General features: G+C 35.1%; 1 protein-coding gene across 1 annotated transcript in view; it reads right to left on the bottom strand.

Annotated features, from left to right (window-relative positions):
* Acss3 (acyl-CoA synthetase short chain family member 3) overlaps window positions 1-26,068 on the bottom strand; it is a 166,165-nt gene that overhangs the window by 2,722 nt on the left and 137,375 nt on the right. Inside the window, exons 12-15 of the mRNA XM_026391412.2 lie at window positions 17,767-17,848; window positions 15,326-15,448; window positions 448-547; window positions 184-359 (exon numbers count right to left, since the gene is read on the bottom strand). Of these exons, the coding sequence (XP_026247197.1) occupies window positions 184-359; window positions 448-547; window positions 15,326-15,448; window positions 17,767-17,848 (481 nt within the window). The remainder of the gene's footprint in view (window positions 1-183; window positions 360-447; window positions 548-15,325; window positions 15,449-17,766; window positions 17,849-26,068) is intronic.

The following is a 26,068-nucleotide window of genomic DNA, read 5'->3' on the forward strand; positions in this document are numbered from 1 at the left end:
AACCCTCATTCCTACAGAGAGGAAATATGCGGTTTCCCTTTTAATATATTTTTAAAAGTCAGTCTAGTATGTTTTCTATGGATACAATTCATGCCGGAGAACATTTTTAAAGAGTTTTGCTGATGCCAAAGAAATGGTGAAAAACATTTCAGAGCTCAGACTTAAACATCCTTGGTCATTTACCTTATAAGGCTTGCCATTGACGAGGGCGGATAGAGTAGATCGCGGAATTTTTCCAGATCTGGTTTTAGGTAACTGTTTGACAAACACTGCATTTCGAAAAGCAGCCACAGGGCCAATGCTCTGTCTAACATGTTTCACAATTTCTTCCAGAACTTGTTCCTCTGTTGCATTTATGTCTAGGGAGGAGTTTGAGATAGTAAACACAGAATTAACCTGAGTTTATCATTCAGGCCCAAACAACCAGGAAGGACAAAGGTGCCTCACCTTTCTTCAACACACAGAGTGCAAAGGGGACATGACCTTTCAGAGGGTCTTCCTTGCCAACCACAGCACAGTCTGCCACAGTACCATGGGAAAGAACAGACTGCAATGAGAAAAGGTAATCTCAGAATATATATATATATGCATATATATGTATACATAATTTTAACATAGGAAAAAAAAGTAAATGTCAAGAGAACCCCCAAATCCATAGCTGACTGCTGAAAATCTACTGCAAAGTCACATCATTATTACTGAGGTAAATGGTTAGGAACCCTATGGTAGTTACTAAGGCTGACAGTAATTAAAATAAATTGCTTAGCTTACCTGGAAAGGAAGGGAATTGTTTCTTCATCTTAATTTTTTATTAATGAGGTCAGACAAAATTTGCCTTGGAAACCACACGTCAACAAAGTACAACAGGCCTCCTCAAACAGGGGTCCTCACGGTGATTTGATGTTGACGTGGCTACCAAAGGACAACTTTTAAAGGAATCCAGGTCAAACAAGGAATTCAGTGTACAATGACCAGAACATTCTATTCCCCAAGTGGCCACTCAATAAGAAAGGATTTTTCCAGGATTTGAAAGAAGAGGCTGGACATGAAAGATGTCCCCACACCAGATAATCATCACCAATGAGAAGCCATGTGGCTTACCCTCAGCTCTCAAGGCCTTACTCAGCACAGTCACTATCAAGAATCCTAGGAATCCAGAGATAACCACATGAAATACAGATGCTTAAGGTCAGAAAAATTCTGCTGTCATGGGATTTTTAAAATGCATATTCAAAAAATCCTCTTCTGAGGGATTAATTTATATTGCAGTGGTTTCAAATGTCTAATGGCTAGAGAGAACGGCAAACAAACTTGATTCCAGCAGTTCACTAGGGCAGTATTTCTTCTTTCTTCTATTTATTCTTTAAACAAATATTTCCTGAATGTCCCTGGTGTTGTAGAACTAGTGCACTAGGTTCAGTAGAGAGAAAGAATAGACAAAGTATCCTTCATGGTACTTAAGTCTTGTAGGGAAGATGATATTAATACACACTCATGAATATTTATCTTTCATGAAGGTTTAAATATAAAGTGGTGAATTGAGCTGCTATACACTGATGTGGCTGTGTCACTAGTAAGCCGATTTTAACTCCTTTGGATATATACTGAGGAGTGGTATAACTGGGTCAAAGGGTGGTTCTATTCCTAGTTTTGTGTGGAATCGCCATACTTCTTTCCAGAGTGGTTGCACCTACTGGCAGTCCCACTAGCAATGTATGAGTGTACCTTTGTCTCCCACATCCTTGCAAACATTTATTGTTACTTGTATTCTTTGTAAATGATTTGTTTATAAAAATAAAGTCCCTCTGTATAATCCAAATATATATACACATTATATATACTTATATAATGTATATATATATACGTATGTGTATAAATAGAGAGAAAGAGAGAAGTGGGGGGAGAGAGTGTGTATGTAAGGGTTCTAGGGAAGTAATTTAGGTTTTATGTGTGAAATATAGCAAAATCAGTGAACTTCACACAGGCTGTTGACCTCAAAGAAGTCTTCCATTAGGAAATGACAATGAGCAGATATTGATTAGGCAAGGGGGGGGGGGTTAAAGAGGCAAGACCCAAAATTACACTTGTCTCCTTCAGACCTGAGGGAGACCGGCCTGGCTGGAAGGCAGAATGAGAATGGTACACGAGGAGATGGGGCTGCAGAGGTGGGTGGGAGCCATGCCAAGGACTTGGTCCAACCATTCATTGCTTCAGCAACACTGGGAGGTGGGCAATAAAGCACTTCTAGGAGTTGAGGAAAAGATGCAAGATCAGAATGAATTTTATAAATACACTTTATTTGTTTAGAGTATTTTTAGATTTATAGTGAACTGAACAGAAAGAAGAGAATTCCCATACTACCTCCATTGTTACATACATGGAGCCTCCCCCAAGAATCTGCCCAGGATGGTAACATTCATTATAACTAATGAACTAACACTGACACATCATTATTACCCTGGTCCATAGTTTATATATGGTTCAGTTTTCTTGTGTATTGTATAGGTTCTGACAAATATGTAAGGCATAGTCCACCATTGTCATATCATACATTATAAATTCACTGCTCTTAAAATTCCCTGTGCATTTCCTATTCATCTTTACCTTTACCCTGACAACAATGATCCTTTTACTGTCTCCAAAGTCATTTTTCACCATGTCAGAGAGTTAAAATCATACAACATGTCGACTTTTCAGATTGGCTCCTTTCACTTTAGAGTGGGTTTTGGAAAAAAAAAAAAAACACTTACTTTGACTTCAGTGTAGAAAATAGAGGATTGTTGATGGTGGGTGTCACAATTTATGCCAGACAATCACCTGAGAGGCTCCTGTGGTGGATGCAGGTTATGGTAGTGAATGTCAAGAAGTTTTCTTTATAAGTAAATTGGAAAAAAAAATGTGATGACAAATAGGATGTGGGCCATTCTTATTTTGTGGCTTGAGCAGCTGGCTGGATGGTGGCACCAATTGCTAAACCAGAAAAGGTTAGTAAGGACTAGGCTTAGGAGGAAAGATCATGTATTATCTTGGAAATTTCCCACTAAAGAGGTCCTTTTAAGACAACAGACAGTTAGATATAGGGATGGAGGACTGGTTTAATGTGCAGATCTCATTTAGACGTCATTCATGTATAGATGTTAAGGGAAGCTATTGACTGGAATGAGATCATTTAGGGAAAAAGTAATGAAAAGAAAAACTAAATGTCTTAAGGAACTCTACCATCTAATGGCCTTATGAAAAAGAAACAATTGTTGAAGTAGATTAACAAGACACAGCCAGAGAAATGAGGGAAAGAAAAATCTGGGACACCCCACTTTCAAGTCCCAAACTTTGCATGAAGATCGTTAATTAACTAAGCTGAATTGAAAATGAGGTTTCTCTGAAATCCTGGAAGACTAAATGAACTTCCAGAATGGTTAGCATAAAACCAGTGTACTACTTCACACTGCCCTCACCCAAAACATACAGATCAATCTTACTCCTCCCAGTTGTAAGCATCCAGTTCAAAGTACCAGATCGTTAGTATTTCCATCCGTGAAGCTTTTAAGTCCTACAGTGCTGAGGATAGCACATGTTGAATAACTGATTTCTGTAACATTTGTTTTTATCTTATTTGCTGATGTAAAGATGATCATTTTCTCTTTGCTGCTGTCTAAAGAGCTACCTACTGCTGAATGCACACTGTGCAGACTATGTAGAACCACAATCTCCCATTGCTACTATTTGGGCTGTCAAAATGCTCCCAGCAGCTTTCTTATTTGTTACAATATTATGTACCTTTAAAGTGCAATTATTGAGAATAGAGAGAAAAATTTTACTGCCAGATATTTGTTTTGGTGGTTAACTATAGTTGGTTGCCAGTCATGAAAAAGAATATTTTCACCACAACAAACAAGATATAGGCTTGGTAGGCTAGATCCTCTACTTTGGACTTAGCAGGCTCTTAATAAAGAATAAAGAATAACTATTTTACCTGGCTAACTAGAATTTTAATTGTTAAAAGAAACATTTATTCAAGTGTTCATTAGTATCATAAATCTTTGTTCCTAAATTTCTAGAATGCCAAGGTAGAAATCTGTTCAAATCATTGAAAAAAAAAATCAATCGTTCAGATATTTTGTCACTTAACCAGTATGACTATAACTTTAAACCGAATGTCAAAATTTCTATTTGTCACGTTTTCACCTTGTAATTTTAATTTTCTCATGTTTCCATATTTAGCATTAGGGCTTTTAGAAGTAGATGGGGGAAATGTTGATTTTTTTTTCTTTTGTGGCAGGTAATATTTTAAAACCAGAATTAATACACCACACAATTCCTTAGAATTTTGGCTACTCAATTCTTAAAAATCTGTGTGAAACAACATTATTTTCAGAAATCTGCATCATTTCTAAATGAGGCACATTATTATAGTAGATAAAATACTGTATTGTTCTATCAGTTAAAAAGATACCATAAAAAAAAAGATACCATAAAGGAAGAGAGGCAATTTTCTGTGCTCAACCCACAAATAAAGTCTGCATGCAACATGAACTTTAACAACTGGGTCATTTAAAAGGAAAGCATCAAAATGTGTCTTAGCAATATCTGAGGGACAGAAGCTAACCAAATGTCTTCTAAGGGGAGCAAACAAAAGTCCCATGCATGATTTCTTCTATGTAGAGTCTCTGAAGCATCTGTGATAAAATAGCCATTAAATTCCTAAGAATGTAATATGTCTTAAAAGGTCAGTGTCTCACCACAAGTCAGTATACTCATGTCATGAAAATAGGTCTGGTAAGTGCCTTTCATTTTGTTTCTGGAGTATGGTGATTTTTGTACAGATTTTAATGGATTTACAATATTTCAAGTCTTCATTGGGCTAAACTACCTACAGTTTTCAATTATGCTTTTAAGAATTTTAATTTTAGAAAAATTAGTTTAAATCAAGCACCCTCATTTGATACAAGGAATCACTTTGTGGTAGGAGGAGGAGGCTGCTTTTTCATTTCCTTTGACATTGGGGAAGTCTAGGGAACTATCAGAGGGAGTCCACATCTTCATCAATATTCACATCAGTACTCAGGAAATATTCTATAGTTTTACAGCTGTTTAAATCCAGTAGGCACTTAATGCTATGTGGAATTGTAATTCCACACAGGGACCTTTCACTTTATGGAAATGTATCCAATCTTGAAGGAACCACTTCTAAAAGAGTAAACAAAATAGCTAAGTTGGAAAACAGAAAGTGATGCTTTGGTCAGAACAGCCTTCAAATGGACATATTGTATATGAACACTGGCCTAGGTTTTCCATGCAGTATTTTAAATATCTCCAAGTTGCCAGGATAATTAGTAGAATTATTAAACAAGCTGAAACTTAAGCTACAAATGAAAGCCCAACTTTCTCCTGTAGATATCTTTGTAATGAAAAGTCCTTCCTGCAGCAAGGAAACCAGTGAACAAGAAACATGACTTTGATTCCTGCTAATTTTGTCTCATAAGTCCCAGACGAACAGATTTCAGACACAATTTTCTTAAGAACTCCTTGCACTACCACCAAAATTTCCCAAGTGTCTAGCTGCTTGCTAGGCTTTCAAAGATTAATTAACTGTTAAAATAGATCTTATTACTCAAGAGTTACAGAAGGCCCTCTCTTGTATTGGGATCTGCAAGAATAACGTCATCTCAAATTTACAAAGGGTATTCTAAGGCTCAATTTTCTAATAATAAGAACAGAAAAGAACATAAAGTATGCTGAAATATTATTTTGATAAAGTAAATTTAATGGAATATCTGCTTGATTTAGTGTGATGTAAGGTAATATCCTCATAAAATTCTTACATGGGGGGAAACTAGGAAAACATAGGTATTTTTACCAGATATAAAAACAACATTTAATTTTTTCCCCCCAAAAATGAAACTTTCAAAGAACTAAAGCCCTTTTGCTTAATTCAAGAAGTTAAAATGGAATCTGGCATTCACCACAGAGAACTCTGAAAATTAAATATTGATGTCTGGGCACTTAATAGGGTTGGTTACATAATCAGTATAAACATATCAGGCAATATTAAATATCAATTTACTAAGCAAATCTAGGAGGAGTTAGAGAAAACCTGGTAAAGAATGCTGGCTCTCTGTAAGTTTCCCAATAAAGAGAAGTCAAACCTAATATGAATGAAATGATTGATTTCTTTATATTCAATAAAGAGTTAATTGTTTAATTCACATAAAAAGAGTTGTTAAAGAGTTAAGGACTGAGAAACATCCTTATGTGTTGTAAATACTCCAAGACTCAGGAACAACATTTTTGCTCAATGCCAATAATTCTGGCACATTTTCTTTATTTTCCCACTTTAACTGCCTATCTGGCTCATTTGAACTCCGCCGTTACATGCAGTGAAGAGGGTGTCAGCAGAAACACATAAGAGTACAACATACATTTGAATAGGTTGACACTTCTCTTTGCATTCTAACAAGAAAAAAAAAGAAAACTAAGCATTTGGGTTGAACTGTGCATATGTAATCTTCATTCTTTGATCAGCTGAGTCTGCCAAAAATGTTGGAGGTAATCTTCTAGAAGCAAGAAATTAAAATTCTAAGCAACCAGAATCACCTTTTGCCAACACTTACATGAGGCAAAAATTTCATTTTCAGGTTATCACAGAATACAGAGTCCTTTAAAAACAAGATACTACAAAAGCACACAAAGATCATATATTCCAAAACATTTTGTGAAATTCTTTTTTCTACTGAAAAAATATCACAAGAATCAACACACATAAGGAAGAGGAGGTGAGGAGGAGGAGCCAGGGTGACAAGGAGTACTGAGCTACTAAGTTACTCCTCCAGGTAGGTCAGGCCCCTAGGGAAAGCAACTATTTGAGAAGAGAAATTAAATATTTAGCCTGCATACTCTGGTCCCACTGACTTGTTAATGATGCTACCTTAAACTTTTTCTTTCAGTAAATTGCAATTTATTTGCTCCATTCAGTTTAAACATTATTCTGGAGATTAGTTCCACCTTATGTTTTCCACTAATTTTTGTGGAAAAAAAAATTAAATGTTGGGCTAAAATAACTATCCAAAGGCTATCAAGCTATCAGACCTTGAGAGAAAACCTGATGGTGAATTCCTTGTTTGGGAGTCTGGGTTTTTGTTACTGTTGCTTATTTATTTATTTATTTATTTATGCTATATATTCTGGCCTGGTCCCTAGAGCAGCCCCAAATGTGGAACTGCCTATGAACAACAAAGGAAAAAATAAAAATAAAGCAAGCCAGCTATATCTAGCCTGAGGCCCAGAAAAGGAGTCTTGGAGCTCTGAAATGGACTATCCTCCAGCTCCATTATGAACCCAGAAGAAAGCAGATCCCTGCCCCTCCACAAAGCATTGAGTCCCCAACCTGTCACCAGTGAATGTCAGCAAAGAAGCTGGGTTCACTCTCCTCCTCCTTGACTCTGCAGCAATCCTGTGGAATGGAACCCAGGGCACTCTTCCACCAAGAGAGAGCCTGGAAAGATTCAGTGCCACTTAACCTCCCTGTCCACAGCCATGGCTTATCCTACATCAGGACAGGCCAGCAAAGACAAAAAGCTCTATCCTCTCCCCAGAGACACTAAGCCCAGAGACACTGAAGGAGTGAGCCCCCTACAGTGCGAGAGCAAAGCCCCAACTTACTACCCTATAGACCAGTAGGGGGCATCCTGGGAATCAAAAGTGGAGAGAGACCTGCAGTTTGTGTCTTGCAAATAGGAGCTTATTGGTCACCATTCTGACAACAAAGAGGAAGCCCCAACTAAAAACTAAAAATGCTTTTGAGATCTGCTGAAGAGTGGGGTCACAGGGCAAACTGCTGCTCCCCAAACTGGAGAGATTGAATGAAGAATTTAGAGAATCACTCTTTGCTGGAATAAAAACCTCCTCAGGAACAAGTAAGTGTCAGGGTGGGGGAAAAACCAGAACTGCAATTGATAAATTACTGGGGGCTCAGTGTGGACAAGTCTGAAAATTAAAAACAGCAGGAGCCTCCACACTTTGGGGGCTCCATATCCAGAAGCCCAAGTGAGTATCAGAGAAAAAAAAAAATCTCCTCATACTTAAGACATGAGGTGGATAAAAGGAACTATGTTAAAATAATCCAGAACATTCTGTTCTTCTTAACAAGGTCTATCCTCAAAGAAACTGTTTGTGAGAACCTTGCCTGCTGGAATTTTACCAGAACCTAAATCACCTTGAGTATAAAGAAATACTCAATTCCGGCTCCCTCTAGCCATCCTGAGCTATCTAAGGGGGAAAGAAACCGAGAAGTACTACTAAGGTTCCCAGTCCAGGGACTCACTGAAAGACAAAAGAACTTTCTCCTCACCTCACACCTCACCACCACATTACTAACAGACACTGACTAGAATTCCTTGTACCTAGAACATCATGTTCATCTTTCAACAAAAAAAATTGCAAAGTATATTAAAAGGCAATTTGAAGAAGATGAATGGGCATCAGCACCTGTCACATAAGGCAGGAATGTTGGAATTATCAGATCAGAAATTTTAAAAGCTATAATTACTAAGCTGAGGCCTCTGCGAAGTCACAGAAATGGGACTGCTCAAGGTCCTGAGGGCTCACGTCACATCACCTGTGCCCTGGATGGTGAATGTGCAGCTATAGGAGTTAAGGTTTGTCCTGCTGAGCTTTGTCCTTGCTTTGATTTGATACCTGCTTATTCTTTTCCTATTCTTCCCTTTTGGAATAGGATTGTTTATTCTGAACTATTGAGTTTTGGAAATTGTTTGAGTTTTGATTTTTATGAGGGCTATAGCTGAGTTTGCATTGAGTCTCAGAATAGACTGTAGACTTACTTTGAAGCAATACTATAACTTTTTAGAGTTTGGGGATTGTTGGAGGATGAACTGAGTGACTTTTGCATTGTGAGATGGACATGAACTTTTGGAGGCCCAGGGTAGAATGCTATAATTTGGGTATGAAATGTCCTTCAGAGGCTGTATATTAAAGGCTTGGTGCCTAGCCTGTGGTGCTACAAGGAGGTAGAAGAGCCTCTGGGGATGGGGTTTAGGAAAAGTTCTTAGATCCCTGGGGATGTGAACTTTAAGGAGATTATGGGATAGATTCTAGTCTCTTCCTCTTCCTCTTTCTGCATTTTGGGTGACATGAAGTGAGCAGCTTTATCTATAATACTACACTCCCTGCCACAATATGGGGGCTTCACCACAGACTGAAAGCAAAAGGGCCAAGTGATCATGACCTGAAATCTCTGAAACTGTGAGCCAAAATAAACTTTTCCTCCTTTTAATTTCATTATCTCTATTTTGTTACACCAATGAAAACTGATTGACATAGGACTTTAATGGAAAAAGTAGAAAACATTCAAGGACACATGTATAATGTAAGCAAGCAAAGAGATGGAAATTTTGAAAAAAAATAATTTAAAAGAAGCTCTGAAATTAAAATAAATAAATAAATAAACACTGTAGCAGAAATGAAGAAGAACTTTGATGAGTTCACTGTAGACTGGACATGGCTGAGCAAAGTATCTCTAAGTTTGATGATATCTCAGTAAAAATCTAAAATGGAAAGCAATGATTTAAAAAAAAAGAATATCCAAAACGTGTGCAACAACTATAAATGATGTTACATAGGAATAATAGGAATATTAGAGGAATATGAGAAAAAAGAACAGGAGCAATATTTAAAGTAATATTTGAAGCAAGAATGAGAATTATCCTCCAAATTAATGTCAGACACAAAATCACAAATCCATTAATCCCAAAAAACAATAAGCAGGGAAAATATCAGAAAACTACAAATAGGTGTGTCATATTAAATTTCAAAAAATAGGGAAAAGATTTTTAAAAAGCAAGGGAAAAAATCATACCTATAGAAGATCAAAAATAAGAATCATACCTTCTTCTTCTCAGCAGCCATGTAAACAAGAAGAAAGTGTAATGAAATATTTACATTGTTGGCAAGAAAAAAAAAAAGGCATCACTCTAGAATTCTGTACCCTGTGAAATTTTTCCTCAGACATGACAGACTTTCTCAAGAAAACACAAATTGAGGCCAATTCCCCCCCCCCCCCCCCAGGAGACTTGCTTTGTAAGAAAGGTCAAAAGAAGTTCTTCAAAGACAAGGAAAATAATATGGATCAGAAACATGGATGGATAAAAGGCAAAAATAAAGGAGAACATCAGAAATGAATATATGAAAATAAAATTAAAATTTTATTTTTATTATTTTCAATTTATCTCACAGATAAAAGTTTATGTAAAATAATAATAGCAATAATATGTTTGTAGATATATGTGTATTATATATGCACATATATATACACACACTTGTGCTTGCCTAGCATGTGTGAGGCTCTGAGTTCAACCGCTAGTACCACAAAAAGAAAAAAGATAAAAATAAAAGTCATCTATTTTTGATCCAGAATACCTCATTTTCATATTCAGGGTAAAATTAACAAAGACGAACATTAAAAAAACAAAAATAACCCCGTAAATATGGATAAACACTTGGACAGAATTGAAAGGAAACATAAAAGCTAAAGCTAAAGCCAGGTGTGATGCTACATGCCTGTAATCCCAGCAGCTCAAGGGGCTGAGGCAGGAGGAGCACAAGTTCAAAGCCAGCCTCAGCAACTTAGTGAAGCTCTCAGTAAATTAGTGAGACACTATCTCAAAAAAAAAAAAAAAAAAAAAAAGGGCTGAGGATGTCACTTAGTAGTTAAGCATCCCTGGTTTCAATCCCCACCTACTACCAAAAAAAAAAAAAAAAAAAGGAAAAACAAAAGCTACAAAAAGTAATCAAAACAACTAAAAAGGAGGAAGAAAAGGGGAAATGTTATTAGAAGAAGAGGAAGAAGAAGGAAAGAGAGATAATGATAAGCTGTAACATATATGTGTGTGTGTGTGTGTGTGTGTGTATCAATAATTAATTTAAATGTAAATTGCCTAAAAACTCTAGTTAAAATATAGAGATGTCAGATTGGATAATCAAGTATACGCTGCCTACAAGAAACCTACATAAAGTATAGTTATCCAGATGGATTAAAAATGAAAGGACAGGAAAAGACAAATGATGCAATCATTATTCAAAAAAGATAGAATGACTATAAGACTGTCACACAAAGCAGATTTCAGAACAAGGAATATTACCTTCTATAAAAAAATCAACACATAAAAACAAGAATGCATTTTAACATGTAAGATTTGTCCCATAAATGCAACATTAGTTGAAAATTATCTGATGTAGTTCACATGCCAGGCTTCAAAGACAAAGATGATCGTGTCTAGACAGGTAGAAAAAGGACTTGATAAAATTCAACATTCATGACAAATTAGAAGAAAACTTCCTCAGTTTGATAAAGGGCATCTACAGAAACACCTATAGTTAACTTTGTTCTTAATCATTAACATTGTATTTTACCCTAAGATCATGAACAAAATAAGACTATTTCTCTCAACACTCTTATTCAGGGCCATACTGCTAGTTTTAGCCAGTCCAAAAAGACAATAAAAATAAACATATATGAAATGTATTCAGATTAAAAAGGAAAAAAAGATAAGACTATTCATAGGAATCATTAGTGTTTACATAGAAAATGTCAAGAAATCTAAAAAAACAAAAAACAAACAAAAACAGGTCTAGAATTAGTAAGTAGAGTTAACGTAATAACAGAATGAAGATTAAGATATAAAAGTATTTACTAGTTATATTCACTAACAATAATTTGGACACTAAATCTTAAAAAATATTATATACAATGACAAAAAATTAAATCTTAAGTATAAATATAACAAAATATGTTCAGAATCTGTATTATAAAATGTATAAAATAATCAAACATTAAAGAAGACCTAAATACATGAAGATGTATATAAAGTTTCATGAATTGGAAGATTTAATATAATATAGATATTAATATTTTCCAAATTAGTGTATAGATTTACACAAACTTAATAAAAATCTATGCATGAATTCATTGTAGCTACAGGAAAACTCAATCAAAAATATGTACATAAAATTAAAGGTAATATAAGTTGAGGAGTGGCACTGATAGCTGGGTCAAATGGTGGTTCCATTCTAAGTTTTCCAAGGAGTCTACATACTGCTTTCTGGATTGGCTGCACCAATTTGCAGTCCCATCAGCAATGTATGAATGTGGCCTTTCCCCCACATCCTCGCCAACACTTATTGTTGTTTGTATTCTTGATAGCTGCCATTCTGATTGGAGTGAGATGAAATGTTAGAATAGTTTTGATTTGCATTTCTCCAATTACTAGTGATGTTGAACATTTTTTTCATATATTTGTTGATCAAATGTATATCTTTTTCTGAGAAGTGTCTGTTCAGTTCTTTGGCCCATTTATTGATTGGGTTATTTGGTTTTTTGATGTTAAGGTTTTTGAGCACTTTATGTATCCTAGAGATTAGTGCTCTGATGTGCTTATGGTAAAGATTTGCTCCCATTCTGCAGGCTTTCTATTCACCCCACTGATTGTTTATTGGCGAGAAGCTTTTTAGTTTGAATTTATCCCATTTACTGATTCTTGGTTTTAATTCTTGCACTACTAGAGTTTTATTAAGAAAGTTGGGGCCTAATTCAACATGATGGAGATTTGGGCCTACTTTTTCTTCCATTAGGTGTAAGGTCCCTGGTTTAATTCCTAGGTCCTTGATCTACTTTGAGTTTTGTGCACGGTGAGAGAGAGAGGTTTAATTTCATTTTGTTACCTGTGGATTTGTAGTTTTCCCAGTATCATCTGTTGAAGAAGCTATCTTTTCTTCAATGTATGTTTTTGACACCTTGCTCTAATATAAGATAATTGAACTTATGTGGGTTAGACTCTGTATCCTCTATTCTGTACCATTGGTCTACAGGTCTATTTTGGTGCAAATACCATGCTGTTTTTTTATGATTACTCTGTAGTATAGTTTTAGGTCTGGAATAGTAATGCCACCAGCTTCACTCTTCTTGCTAAGGATTGCTTTAGCTATTCTGGGTCTCTTATTTTTCCAGATGAATTTCATGATTGATTTTTCTATTTCTATAAGGAATGCCATTGGGATTTTTATTGGGATTGCATCTGTATAGTGCTTTTGGTAGTACAGTCATTTTGACAATATTAATTCTGCCTATCCAAGAACAAGGTAGATCCTTCCATCTTCTAAGGTCTTATTTAATTTCTTTCTTTAGCATGTTGTAGTTTTCATTGTAGAGGTCTTTCACCTCTTCCATTAAATTTATTCCCAAGTTGTTGTTTTTTTTTTTTTGAGACTATTGTAAATGGGGTGGTTTTCCTAGTTTCACTTTCAGTGGATTTGTCACTGATGTACAGAAATGCCTTTGATTTATGGGTGTTGATTTTATATCCAGCTACTTTGCTGAATTCATTTATTAGTTCTAGGAGATTTCTGGTGAAAAGTTTTGGGTCTTCTAGGTATAGAATCACATTGTCTGCAAATAGTGATAATTTGAATTCTTCTTTTCCTATCTTTATCCCTTTAATTTCTTTCATCTGATTGCTCTGGCTACTTTGTGTACAATCATGACTTTAAAAATTGTGCTCTATATGTAATATGAAATTATTTGCATTATGCAATCATGTATAACAAATTAGATTTTAAAAAAGTTAAAGGGACTAGAACAGTCAAAATCATATTGAAAAAGAAGAGTTAATATAGAGGCCCCATGCTGTTCAACCTTAAGATACTCTATAGAGCTACAAGATCAGGTATTATCAGTGAAAGGATAAATGCATGAGTTAATGATAGATCATACACTCAAATGTTACCAGCTGATTTTTGACAAATATGCAAAGGCAATTAAATGGTACAAGGGAATCTTTTCTATAAATGATGCTGGAAGAACTGACATCCACTGTTTAAAAAAATAATTCTCAACCTGCATTTTGCAATATAAAAATTAAATGATACAATACAAAACAAACTAAATTTAAAATTAAAAACCATAAAAGTCTTACATGAAAACAAGAGAAAAACATATTTATGACCCTGACTTAGGAAAGAATTATTAGATATGATACCAAAATCATGACCTGAAAAAGTAAAACAATATTGGACAATTATACTTGAGGGAATACTTGGTAAAATAAAAACACCAGCCACAGACTAATAGAAAATATTTGCAAATTACCTATCAGAAAAATGACTTGAGAGCATAATATATGTAATGAACACTTAAAACCAAATAATAAAAAAACAATTATTTACAAAATAGACATAAGTCATCAGATATTGCATTAAAGAATATATAGAAAGAGGGCAAATAAACATGTGAAAAGATGTACAACATCATTACCTATTATGTAAATGCAAATTAAAAGATTATAAATATCAATGGAACTATATCCCCACAGACAGTATACAGTATAAAAATTCTCTTGATGTATCACCTTGGTATTCTTACCTTGATAACACCTGGCAACCCTGATTTTTCTCTATTTGCCTCAAATGTCACATAATTGATACACTATTATAAACTTATTAGAATGGTTTAAATAAACTGACACTATCAAGTCCTCCTAAGGTTAGAAGAAATAAGGACACTCGGACACTGTTGGTGAGTACATAAAATAGCACAGCCACTGTGGAAAACAGTGGTGTAGTTTCTTAGAAACTTAAATATACACCCAAAATATAATCTACAAAACCCACCATAGATATTTAGCCTGGTGGATTAAAGTAATAGTTACATAAAACCTATTCTTGAATGTATATAATACCATTGTTTATAATTACCCCAAAACAGGAACAATTCCTAAGTCCTATAATGAGTGAATGGATACATAGATTCATTAAGACAGCTGCACAATAAATAGTACAAAATACAAAGGACAAATTCTTGATACACACAACAAAGTGGAAGGATCTCAAATGCATTTTCATAACTATCTCAAAAAGTTATAATACAGTCAATCAACAAATATATGAAAAAATGTTGATCATCACTAGCAATTAGAGAAATACAAATCAAAACTACTCTAAGATTTCATCTCACTCCAGTCAGGATGGCAGCTATTATGAAGACAAACAACAATAATTGTTGACAGGGATGTGGGGAAAATGGTACACTCATACACTGCTAGTGGGACTGCAAATTGGTGCAACCCAATATGGAAAGCAATATGGAGATTCCTTGGAAAATTGGGAATGGAACCACCATTTGACCCAGCTATCCCTCTCCTGGGTCTATATCTGAAGGGTGTGGTAATTCTCCATGTGGGATGGCTTAAATTCAATATTTCCTCAGTTCAGCTCTGTTCCTCAACACTACTTAGAATAAAATAACAATATTCATCAATACCTCTTCAATGGCACCCGCAGAAATCCTGTGACCTGCAACATTTATGACATCATCAACTCGAGACATAACATACACATAGCCTTCCTCATCCATGTAGCCAGCATCCATGGTGTCATAGTAGCCCTGGAAACAAGAATGAACAAGTTTTATTAGCATGCACTGTTAGGTAATGCAATCATTTTTAAACTTGGTAAAACATAAAATGTAAAAGAAATAAATTTACTGTAGTATTTGACTTTTTCATAACTGGACTACAAAATTAAATTACTTTTGATTTTGAAACCTTACTAAAATCGCTTTGCTCCTCTACCAGCCTGAAATAAATTAAAGTGTTCTTATATATGTTCAAGTTAAATGTTTGAACTTAGAGTTATAAAGTTTATGAACCCAATTACATTTTTTAATGGAGAAGTAATAGCTCAATATTTCCAATATACTTTGGTATTGCAAAGTAATTCCTTGATAAAGTTCTTCTCTAATTGTATTAATTTTGAAAAGCTTTAAAGCTCAGTATGAATAATTACAAAATAGATCACTGGTTTATTAACATGTATTAGGATTGGACTCAAGCCTCAGTGAAATTTAATAGTGAAAATGAGATAAAATGTGCTACCTCAGAGTAGCAATCATAGTAGGAAGTATCAAGAAGAATAAGACATAGAAAGAAGAAATATAACTTTCTTTAAGGTCTCTGAGTTTTTTTGATACCTATGTAAAAACCCATTTGTGTTTCTTAACCTTTCTGACACTCAGTATTTTTTTTTATTTTTTATTGGTGAGGGCGGGTACTGGGGATTGAATTTAGGGGCACTCAACCACTGAGCCACATCCCCCAGGCCCTATTTTGTATTTTATTTAGAGACAGGGTCTCACTGAGTTGCTAAGCACCTCCCCATTCCTGAGGTTGGCTTTGAACTCTCTATTCTCCTGTCTCAGCCTACTGAGCTGTTGGGATTACAGGTGTTTACACCACTGAGCATAGCAAGACTCATTATTCTTATATGCTAAACGAGTGAAGGAACTCCACCTTCTAAGACAGACTTTGGCACATCATGAGCCCTCAATAGTATTATTGTAATTATAACTGTTACTATCACAAGAGGCAGCCTAGAGCAGTAATTAAGAGCGCTAATTCTGGAACCAGATGATTTTGGTTCAAATCCCAGCTCCTCCACTTCTTACCTCTGGGAACTTTGTGTGAGTTATTTAACACTTCCATTCTGGTTTGAGCCCTCAGATGAGAGGTATACGGTCAGGTAAGAAGAGTCACTTCATACAAGTTAACAATATACTGGGGTTCAAATAAAACTTTGGTGTTAAAGGCAATCACGTTAAAAACCACATGTGCATATTATTTGCCACTGTCAGGTTATAATTAATCATATCAGAACCCTGATGCTTTTTAAATGTGGCCCATCAGGTAGATAGATTGAGCTGGCTGGAGTCAACTGTACTGACAAATCTTCTCTGCCACAGTCTATCAGGGGACTGTTCAATCTTGGCTATTGAGGTCATTCCACTCTGAGATATCTTTCTAAATAAAGCTATTTTAATTCTTGTCATTTGTCTAGTTGATTAGGTAATCTGTCTTTCACACACAAATAATAAAGATAGAATACTAAATACTTGGAGACACTTTTTATAAATGAAATTCCAATTATTCATTTCCTTTTACCCAGAGCATAATGAGGACAAAGAATCACTCTCAGGGAAAGAAGGAGAAGTAAAGGAACAGCAGAGAGACCATGGGTGGGACCCTGATCTGTGTGATCAATGAAGTGCTGTTATGAACACAATGCACTTCACCGTGGCCCAGTGATGGGCAAATGACAAAACAGAAAACAGGAAGATCTTTGTTATCCAGGCTACTGGGGCGACGAATGGGCTTTGGGAATGCTGTTTCTACCCTATGTCTACATTTTTAACATGGAATTTTAAGATAAAGAGTTCATAGAATTTTCAGGAAAGAATGCTAAAAATACATAAAGGAATGGAAAAATGCAGCTTCCGTGCTAATCAAATGAATTTTACTCATATAGCCAGGTGTGCATGCGGTAAAGTAATGACATTGTATAATTTTGGTTAGTTGTTCTCAGTCTGTACAGAGGAATTCCGTGGAGGAAAATAATATAGAAAGCAAAATAGGAAAAAATTGATTTAACAAAAAGAAATTGCTGACATTGAGAGCTTAGGAAAAGCTGCTCAGAGAAACTGAGAAATTTCTATGTCCAAAGACTAATAATGCATGTAAAATTGACTTAATTAGATAATTGTAATTTGCATATTCTTCTCCCTAAAAGCTGGAGACTGGTTCAGATAACCTTTAAAAGTCACATCCATGATTCTAGAAGCATATTGATCAATTTAATAGGCAAAATTAAAGAGAAATATATAAGAAGATTAAAATATATATGTATATATATATATATTAAAATTCTTACAGGAAATTTTTCAAAGTATAAATGCTTGAATGCTTCCTGATTCTTCCAGAGTCCTGAAAAAGCCCCGGGTGGTAATGGCAACCTTATATAAAAACAGAGCATTTAAAATTATGATGAAAGTCATAAGAGCAGATTGATTAGAGCTATCATTTTTCCAGTATGATGAATAATTATAATTCAAATCCCACATTGAAATACAACCCGTAAACCTGCTGGGCAGGTTATGTCTAGTGGAAGCCTAAGTATTTGGCTATGACACAGCACTACTATTGAAGAATGACTGTTATTTGGGAAGGACATAAAAGGCTCACACATTGGGCATTCAAACTTATTAGCAATAATCACTGTTTCATAAAGAAGCATGACATCTGCAAAAATGAGCCAAAAATGCATCACTAAATTACTCTTTAATGCTTTCATCATAGGAAAATAAATTCATCTTTTTTTTTAAATACCAGGATAGCAACTGTCACCTTTACCTATCCATACAATGGAATGTTCCAGGTTAGCATCCAGTATACAATCTTATCTTCACAGTCAGTATTCTTCACACAGAATTCCCTGGGAATTCACTCTCCCTGCTCACTCTTCTATTCTTTCTTTTCATGACCATCTAGCACTATGTACTTTCTCATTCCTATGAACACATAGAAATCTTGAGCATATTGAATAGAAGGTCCTACATATTTTTTCTTTCCAGTGAATTTCCTAGAATTCTTCCTTCTTTCCTCTATAGTATCAAATAGGTGTTATGTGCATGGCTTAATTGTATCCATCTATAATTTATCTGTCATCTATGTGCACATAAATAAATGAATAAAATGTTCATCTTGGTTGCATGTAGGAAGTTTCCACTCACAAAGACAATTGTTCAAATTGTTTTCTGGGTACCAGTGGGAAATTTGAGTACTATAAAACTTGATGATTTTCAAAAATGCTCCCGTATTCATAAGATTTAAAAAAATGCTCAGTTCTGACTTCATCCTTCTGATGCTGAAAAAGTCAAGATGGTTACTGCTCACTTTAGGAGATATCAAACACCTTTCCCACAAGAAAGATTTTCAGTTCTGACAGAATAAAAGGGGAAGCAGTGCAATTGGATGGCCATCCCAGGCTTACACCTCCACAACACTGAATTTTATCTCAGCATTGTCAGGAAGAAAAGGCAGCTAGAGGTAGGAGCAGCTGCCAATGCCTTTCTGGATAATCCAGCTGATATCGCCCATTCCCACCATGGTCAGCTTGCTAGTAGTAATCCTCATTAGGGCTTTCCCTTTGCTATGTGCTTTTCTCCCCCCTGCTGCTTTTTAAAAGAAAGAGGAAATATGCTATGTTAGCATTTCCGTACCTCACATTATTACATAAATTGCATGTAAAAGCATTTTATAATCTATTAAAAAAAACTACAGAAATGCTGGTGTATTTTGCTACTGCTTCTGTTCCCTCCTTTAACTGTTCATCCTTAAATCTATTTGAAGACAGCAGGCTGAAATTGATAATCCCCCCAAATTCTTTTAGCTGATTTTACTGTGCTAATCCTAAATACCCATGTACAAATTATGAGATTGTTTTAATCAATTTGTTAATATTCTGCAAAAAAAGAGTGAAACATCACTCATTATTAAGCACCTAAGCTAAACATTAACATGACACTCACTATAAAGTCAATTTAATGGCATTTTCAGAATGCTACAGGTAAAAAAAACGAAGAAGAGAACTCTAAGAAGAAATGGCAAAACAAATGTTAATAAAAGCCAAAAGGGATAACACTAATGAATGAAACAGATGCAAAATAAACAAGATAAATCTGATAGAGATGTGCATTAATAAGAGATAATTTTAGTTACTCTTAGAAAATATATCATAATATATACTCCTTTCTATATTTCTTTGTGTCATTTTGTACAGATGCATGGGTGTGTGCATTAAAAATATCTTACTACTTATAGTACAAAGAAAATAAAAAGTAACTAAAATAATAAATAAAAGTAACCAAAATAATAAATTGTAACTGACATTCATACTGGAATGAGGATAACAGAGTGGTGGGATTGCTGATATACAGGAATGTGGATCCAAATAAATTAAGCACATAATATTGCCTTTGCTGAGATCTATAGGTATCGAAGGGCTTATTACTGAACAAACATTTCTCTCATTTTATCTACTATGAATCAAAGATGTTGGTTTACAAATGGTCACATAGTAGTATTTCCTCACATTAGAGACTCTCTCTTTTTTTCTCTCCCTCTATTTTTTTTTTTTTTTTTGGAGATCACTGATTAGACAACAAGAATGTGATAATACTGAATTATCAATGTTTTTTAAAAGAAGGTAATTGTGTAATCCAATTTTTGTTCCAGGAAGAATGCTGAAATCAGTGTGAGGAATTGGATAACTGAAAGACACAGTAAAACAATAAAAACTAAATGTGGGGGATGAAGAAGAGAGATGAATTAAAGCTGACTCTAAAGCTTCCAGTCTAGATCAATAATGATACAAACACAAGGAGCTCAAAACTCAAACATAGCAAAAGCAACATTTTCAGGAGAGGTCACATATTAGAATTTGGAGAAGTAGAGAGGAGATAGATAATTTGGTTTAGATGTTGAATTTTAGGAATCTCTGGCATCATTGGTAGAACCATGAAATAAGAAGTCCATAAATCCACATCTGAGAATCAATGTGTGGTGAGCCTGGACAGTGAGATAGACATGCTCCTCAGACATAGCTGGGTAATCACAGAACTTAGAGATCAGTGGATAATTCAGATAAAGTTTATGGAAGAGAAAGGAGAAATCCAAAGTCAAACACAGTGTTCAAAAAGGATTAAAGAAAGATGACCACTGGACAAAAAGAAAAAAAAAATGAGAGATGTCTGGGAATGAGAACTTACATCACAGACACTACCAAAGTAGAGTATTAATAATGACCAAGTGCTGAACAAAGTGCAAAGTTTGTTTTCAACCTGGTTCAACAAAAGAAATGAAACTTTATAAGTAAGATACTTTGAATATTCTTATGATTGCCATTTCAGGCAAGTAGAGCAAGCAACAGCTGGAGTACCTAGAGGCAGTAAGTTAGATTCTACTTTTTATTAGTTTGTGGGTGACTGAAAGGAGTGATATAAGTCAGTGGTTTAATTCAGAGAGAGGGAGGTTGATGTGGGACAGGGAAGATGGGAGTAGAACTAGCTGAGAGAAAATGAAGGTGTAAAAAGGAGAAAAGAAAACAATTGAGAGAACCTTGCACTACCAGAGGCTCTTGAAATAAGTTTTTATCCCTACCCAAAATGTGGAACTGCTGGAAATGGCATATATGTATATCTCAAGGTATTTCTGAAATGCCCCCAGAAAACTGCTTTGTTATAAACAAATCCAACTGAAGGTCAGACTAGAAAGTAAGACAGGATATTACAATTGGTAATTGGTAAGGCAAAATGAGGGGATGCTCTCCTGTTCCTCACTAACAAAGTGTGGTGTCTTTAAAAATTCAGATGATGTTATCTGAATATCAAAAAGGGTGTCTAAGGAGGAAACTCTGGGAAGAACCATATAAGAGAAAGAAAAGCAGAAAAGAATAAAGTTACCAAAATTGAAAGTATTTGTGATACATACATATTAAACAAGTAACATGTGAAAAAATATTTTATGCTTTTATAATGAATCTATTGTCATGTACAAATAAAAAGAACCAATAAAGAAAAAAAGGGAGAGAAAAGAAATATCCAGACAGAAGTTATGGGTGTATAAGACAAAGCAGAATTCGTTCTTTTTGCAATATTCTGAATGAACACTTTTCTCTCCATTGCTTTCTGAAGGATTATCCAACATGAAGTGCAATTCTTTCTTCTGGAATAATGGTGCACTGGGGATCTTTTTCTGAAACTAGAAAAAAAATGCTTTTTCTGAGGTTAAACATAAAAATGCACTGCACTTGCAGAAGGAATGAAAAGATAGGAAAAAAGGAAGAAATAGGGCTGGTTAATGCATATACTCATCCTTCAAAATGGAAAACAAATGCTACCATCCTGTGAAATTTTACACAACTCTTCCAAGCGAAGTGAAAAACGAGTATTTATTATAACTCCTCAAAGGGTTAATCAGTAGCTCCTGGTAGAGAATCTCCTTTCCAAAGAGATCATTCTGATGGGAGAAGAGGAATAAATGAGGCAGGTGATACTGGTGTGGGAGGGAGGTATCAGAATGCGGGGAGATCCTTCAACCACGAGGGCAGGAGGGGAATGTCCATCACTCTAGAAGGTAACACATCCCAAGCATTCTGTAGTGTAAAGCTCCCAGATGTCTCCTATTCCAGATAAAGGATGATCTATCTGTATTCACTACTGTAGCAGGAATCCCTGTAGATTCAGAAATAAATTGAAAACAAAACTCCAGTTTCCCAGAGAAATCTGGAGTTAAATTCTAACTTTGTACCCCTGGTACTTCCTACAGGGTCCTCAGGCTTTACTCGAGGTTTTCATATGAAGTTACTTTTTATCTCCGCAGAAGACACGGCCTAGGCCATCATTTCATTCTCTGTGGGCAGACAAAGGACTGGGTGATAATGTGAATTCTAACTGTGTAACTACTAATGATGCTTCCTTTCTTATGTCTGAAATGAGGATAATATCTGTCCCTTTGTCTGCCTCCAAGTGTCATTAGGAGGCTAACCAGAGATCATACTAAGATCTGTACATGAGATTTAAAAAGGAGAAGGATTATTATTATGTGACATTGTTGGTTTTACTCAAAGGATACTGGATGAAAAGAGAGATGTCCTGGCTCTTTCCCAAGATGGCAGTATGGTGACTGAATCACTGCTGTGAAGGCATAGAGATGTGAAAAAAAATATATCATTAAAAGCCAAGAGTTCAATATCTGGAGAATGAGAAATTGGCAGGCAGTTAAGTAAAAGCCACTTGGACAATTCCATACAGCTCCCTCGCACCCACCACTATCCATGGGGCACAGGTCAGCAGAACACAGCAGGGGTGAATAAGCTGCATTTCCAATAGCAACAACAGATCTGGTCAGAAACACGTACGCCCATCAGAAAGGAAGAGCCAGAGACCTATGGCTTTAATAACAGAGAGTACCGTGGTACCAAGGCAGGCAATTGTAGTTAAAATTTTCTTTCATACTCTGCTCTCTGTTGCCTGAAAATTACTGACTCATAGTTTTATTTCTGCACTTTAGAGCTCTGGATGCAATTACAGGAGCACCTTCTAAAATTCATGAGCATTTTGTATTCATAGCAACTCAGATACCATAACTTTCTCACTAAATTAACTGCTTGGAGTATGCTTCAAAATCAAAAGAATTTTTTAATGTCTATGTGGGCTTGAAGTTTTCTCTCCTGCTAGAAAGGTAAATTCTGTGAATGCAAGTAATCTTCTAAGACACTAAATACTCTTGGATCCTGTTTATCATATGCCATAGCTTACAGTAGTTTAAGAATCATTAAAATTTTTACCTTCTAGTAAAGGGTCCACAGAAAAGAAAAGAAATTATGTCTAGAATGCCACAACAAAGCAGGTGGGAAAGCTAAGCTAATCAAGAGATTTGTGGGTTTTGTTCCTGTGTTTTTTAAATAAATCATGAGGTCTAAACAAGGACCTATGTGAGCAACTCTTATTGATGTAAATATGAAAACATCCTATACATGTTGCAAACAGCCATTGGGATGCATGGGGAATTTTTATATTGAGGATTTACAGTAGAGTAGGTATTGGCAATGGGGTTATCAAAAGTGTGTCCTTTCTTTCATAGATAAAATTGATTTCCTGAAAAACAGTTCTACATTTGTTCTATTGAGGGCAGAGAGGGGAGAAAAATACCTTTTAGTAATATTTGTTTTCTGATTATTTTCCCCTTACCTTTCTAATGCAATCATATATGTAATCTTTTTAGATATTCATTTTCACCCTTAACCAATAGGAGTAACAAAATCCCAAAGCACGTCTTTATATATTGCATCCTCATAACTCATAATAAAATCTCACAACCCCAGATCTATAAAATAAAATTCCCTGCTTAGGAATACAGAGGGAAGAAAATCATTCTGAACTGGTAACAATCTAAACAATGGATTGCTTTAAGGCAACATTTGTGTTACTTTCAAGGACTTGGAATAACATAAGGCCATAAGGAAGTCATAGTTTATGTGGGATATGGCTGTATTTCAGTATCTCTGAATGGATGCAGAGCAAAATTACCCATAATTAGAGTGACAGAATCCAGGAGAGGTTCAAAACTGTGCTGGCATCAAATGCCACCTCTGGGATCTTAAAAGAGTTGCTTTATGAAATAGATGACTCATTTATAGTTAGGTTATATAACAATGTATGCAGTTAGAGTGCTTTGAAAAGCTCTCAAAACCCATGTGCTTCCTTAAGCAATTTAAATATCCACCCACAATTGTGTTCATACTATTTTCTTGAGCAAGCCCTCTACACCCACCCCTGCTATTTGTCCCCTAACAGGTCATATTTCAACTTGTTCTATGTGAAGATGGATTTTGATTTAGAGAACTATGACTACTAATGGCATATTCAATATTTAATTTTTCCCTATTTAGGATATGCTATCTTTAAATTAAAACTTTACAAAAAATAATATAGTGCCTACATTTTTACTGATAACATAAAAGTATGAGGAAGAAAATGTGCCGTAGTATGTATCTACTCTATTAACTTTTGTAAATATCTCCATGAGAAGAAAAACATTTTACTACTGCTTTTCTTGTAATTTCCACAGCACTTAAAATATTTTATTAAAGGGAGACAGTCTGTGAATGCTAAGTAATAAGAGTTCTTTTGAATTCTAAGAGAAATAAATGAGAAAACAAATCTCTTTTAAGACCTGACAAACAATGTTTTATATTTATAGCAGCTCATTCTGGTGAATGCTACTACTTAAGAAGTATCAGTAAAACCTTAAAAAATAATAATAATAAGATGAATTAATGAAAACAATCTGTGCCAATTATTTAAATGCACATATTATGTGGCTTCCAACTTAATCAACTTCCACTTCAGCTTTCACTAGTGTCAATAATTTTTTTTTTTTTTGAACTGGGGATTGAACTCAGGGGCACTTACACACTGAGCCACATCCCCAGCCCTATTTTGTATTTTATTTAGAGATAAGGTCTCACTCAGTTGTTTAGCACCTTGCTTTTGCTGTGGCTGGCTTTGAACACATGATCCTCCTGCCTCGGCCTTCTGAGCCACTAGGATTACAGGCATGAGCCACTGTGTCTGGCTTGTGTTAACAATTTTAAAGTATTGATTGTAAAGTAATTTTAAATATTTCACTTCAAACATTAGCATTTTTACCTATCAATTGAACAATGATGAACAATGTTAACAAAGAATGGTGGTATTTGGTTAAGTTGGGAATTTTATACTATGTTACTCTTTGACCCCAGTAATTATACATTTAGCAATCTATTAAATACTATATCAATAATTAGAAAAGGAAAAAAAGACAAAACCAAAAGTGTATTTAATACAGTATTACTTATAATAATTCAAAGAGTGAATACAAAGATTTTTACAGGACAGAGTAAAAATTAACAATGCTTTTGAAGGGCTGAGGAGGTAGCTCAGAGGTAGAGCACTTGACTAGCATATGCAAAGTCCTGGATTCAACCCCCAGCACCCTCAAGACAAAAATGCTTCTGAGGAAGGTTTAAGAGAAAACAGTAATCTATGAAAACATATCTAATTAATTCAATTATGTAAAATGCTTGTCAAAAAGTAGACAGCCATATAGTCATATGTCACCTTATGATGTGATATGTTCTGAGAAATGTGTCCTGAGTGATGTAGATGCTATGCGAGCATCACAAAGTGCTTTTTACACACTCCTTGAAGGTATAAGTCTACTAGTTGATACAGTCTTGATTGCAGGACAAATATGAGATTTATAAGGCTACTGCCAGCATAAATTGTTATATTGCGTTACAGTAAATATTTTTTAAGTAGATGGAATATACTTTTAAAGTAATGATAAAAAGTCTAGCCTAGTAAATATACAAACCAGTAACATGTTCATATACTGATTATCAACTATAACATACTGTATATAATCTTATGTGCTATACTTTCAAAAGACTGGAAGAGCCATAGGTTTATATCAGCATGAACACAAGCTCATGAGTAACAGGTTGCCCTATGATGCCACTAAGCGATAGGAACTTTTCAGCCTCCATCCTAAACTTAAGGAAATACTACCATATATGGGGTCCCATGTTGATTGCAATGTCATTTTGCAGCACAGACCATATATTCCAAATT

This window comes from Urocitellus parryii, chromosome 5, assembly GCF_045843805.1.
Source record: "Urocitellus parryii isolate mUroPar1 chromosome 5, mUroPar1.hap1, whole genome shotgun sequence".
NCBI lineage: Eukaryota > Metazoa > Chordata > Mammalia > Rodentia > Sciuridae > Urocitellus > Urocitellus parryii.